This window comes from Triticum urartu, chromosome 7 (genome assembly GCF_003073215.2).
Source record: "Triticum urartu cultivar G1812 chromosome 7, Tu2.1, whole genome shotgun sequence".
NCBI lineage: Eukaryota > Viridiplantae > Streptophyta > Magnoliopsida > Poales > Poaceae > Triticum > Triticum urartu.
The window spans coordinates 273,965,227-273,967,554 of record NC_053028.1 but is presented as its reverse complement, the minus strand read 5'-3'; the positions used below and the strand labels follow the sequence as shown (position 1 = coordinate 273,967,554).

At 58.1% G+C, this 2,328-nt stretch overlaps 1 protein-coding gene across 2 annotated transcripts; it reads left to right on the top strand.

The window, feature by feature from the left end:
- The first annotated feature begins 338 nt into the window (after window positions 1-338).
- On the top strand, window positions 339-2,018 carry LOC125523056 (heat stress transcription factor B-2b-like). Of its 2 annotated transcripts, none has more exons than XM_048688097.1 (2): window positions 339-809; window positions 917-2,018. In XM_048688097.1, the coding sequence occupies exons 1-2, from the start codon at window positions 540-542 to the stop codon at window positions 1,769-1,771; spliced, it is 1,125 nt and encodes a 374-aa protein (XP_048544054.1). In that variant the 5' UTR covers window positions 339-539; the 3' UTR covers window positions 1,772-2,018. The 2 variants fall into 2 exon arrangements, with proteins under 2 accessions (XP_048544054.1, XP_048544053.1); XM_048688096.1 differs by having other exon boundaries at window positions 675-809; window positions 925-2,018.
- The last annotated feature ends 310 nt before the right edge of the window (window positions 2,019-2,328 follow it).

Sequence of the window (2,328 nt, the reverse complement as noted above, 5' to 3'; positions counted from 1 at the left end):
AGCTGGGATCTGCCTCGTGGAGGCGGGCCCAGCTCACACGAAACGTGTCCGGAATTCCTCCGTCCCGCCTTGAACCTTCCAGAATAAGCTATAGCATGACAAAACTTCAAAAAATCCGCCGAAACTTCTCGCAGTTTCGGAGCCCCACCCACCGTCCCCTTCCCCGTCCCCACACCACCCACATCCCTCCAGGCGCCGCTCTCCAGCCACCCGATCAGCCCGAGCAACCCCAATCCAAGGGTTGACGGCCGCCCACCCGCACGGCTCTCGACGCACCGCGCGCGGCCCGCCTGACTTGGCGTTCTCGGCACGAGTGGCGGGCGCGTCGCCCTCGGGTTTATAGCTTCCCCCTCCGCAACTGCCGCTGCCTCCCCTACTCCTCCGTTCCTTCGTCTCGTCGCGTTTCCGTCTCTAACTTCCTCGCTTCTCTCCACGCTACGCTATCCGGAACCTTCCGGAAGGTTGCTTTGCCACCCCCCCTTCCGTGCCGTCCAACGGTGTCGCCGGGACAGATCTGCGCTGTCGGCGGCGGCGGCGTCATGGGCGAGCAGGCCGCGGCCGTTTCCTCCGGCGAGACGCCTGCCACGGCGGAGGTGGGGACAGGGCTGGGGCAGAGGTCGCTGCCCACGCCGTTCCTGAACAAGACGTATCAGCTGGTGGACGACCCGGCGGTCGACGATGTCATCTCGTGGAGCGAGGACGGGTCGGCGTTCATCGTGTGGCGCCCCGCCGAGTTCGCGCGCGACCTCCTCCCCAAGTACTTCAAGCACAATAACTTCTCCAGCTTCGTGCGCCAACTCAACACCTACGTAAGTGGGTGCTCGTCTTCCATTTCCGCGCAACTTGATCCGGACTAGTAGTACATTTTTGTTGGTGTCGCCGGAATGTCGAGGTGCTCATGGGCGTGCTGGTGCAGGGATTTAGGAAGATTGTGCCGGACAGGTGGGAGTTCGCCAACGACTGCTTCCGTCGAGGAGAAAAGCGGCTGCTTTGTGACATACATCGGCGAAAGGTGACGCCGACGGTGGCGGCCACCGCCGCGGTCACGGTAGCTGCGGCTGCCGCGATTCCGGTAGCGCTGCCGGTGGCGAAGCGACAGGGCTCGCCGGTGCTTTCCGGCGATGAGCAGGTGCTGTCGTCGAGCTCGTCCCCTGAGCCCCCCTTTCTAAATCAGTACGCGCCGTCCTACTCCGGCTCGGGCGGCGTTGCCTCCGGCGATCTCGGGGAAGAGAACGAGCGGCTGCGGCGGGAGAACTCGCGGCTGACGCGGGAACTCGGGCAGATGAAGAAGCTCTGCAATAACATTTTCGTCCTCATGTCCAAGTACACCGACGGCCAGCAGACCGACGCCGCCAACGCGACCTCCGCCGCCGCCGACGTCGGGAATTGCTCTGGTGAGTCGGCAGAGACCACGGCGCTCCCACCTCCGCCGGTGCTCGAGCTCTTGCCTTCCTGCCAAAATGCTCCCACGGCTGCCGATTTGGACGCGGAGGACGAGGAGGAGAAGATGAGCGCTAGGCTCTTCGGCGTCTGCATCGGGCGGAAGCGAATGCGCCACGACGGCGAGGACCGGACGAGGCGAGGAGCGGCGGCGGAGGTGAAGCCTGAGCCGATGGACGCGCAGCAGCCCTCCGGAATGGACGGTCACACACCGGACGTGCAAGCCTGGCCCATTTACAGGCCCAGGCCCGTGTACCAACCCCTCCGCGCCTCCGACGGGTCAAACTGCTACAGCGGGAGTGACGACCACAACGGGTCCAACTCCAGGTGAGCTCAGCTCAAAAAAGAATAGGATAACTCCAGGTGAGCTGGGTTCAGGCTTAAGGGTCGTGTACTGGTACCGTACTTTTTTTTTTTGAGGGGATTGGTACCGTACTTGAGTTAATTAAATGTAGTCTACTAATCCAGCACTAATTAATTAGTAGTAAGTCGCATGTACGTAGAGAGAAAGAAAGCAAGTTGTATGTGGAATTCCAGTTTCTTCGTAAGTTTCTCGGCAAGGCCCGAGTATTTTATCATCTCCAAAACCTAGTTTTTGTACATAAAACAAGCCAGAAAAATTAGAGCAGTGATGACAAGTTCGGTGATGTGATCTTCGTTCAAAACGAGTTTCTTTTTGAGTACTTGCAGCATCACCCCGAATAAGATATTTTAGCATGTCCACTCGAGCTAGAGAGTTCTAAACATAAAACATTACGGGTTAAAGCTTGTTTTTCAAAAAACTAATGCTTACATGTGTGGCATTTTACACATTGTTCACATGCCTTCATCATCATTTATTTTGTCACGTATGAACAGATGACATTAGCAGAAATCTTTTTGATTTTC

What these genes read in the sequence shown, in the direction of transcription:
- LOC125523056 (XM_048688097.1), top strand. Translation starts at nt 540, where the DNA reads ATGGGCGAGCAGGCCGCGGCCGTTTCCTCCGGCGAGACGCCTGCCACG. An exon ending in TGCGCCAACTCAACACCTAC is followed by an intron (nt 810 to 916) that starts GTAAGTGGGTGC and finishes GTGCTGGTGCAG; the next exon opens with GGATTTAGGAAGATTGTGCC.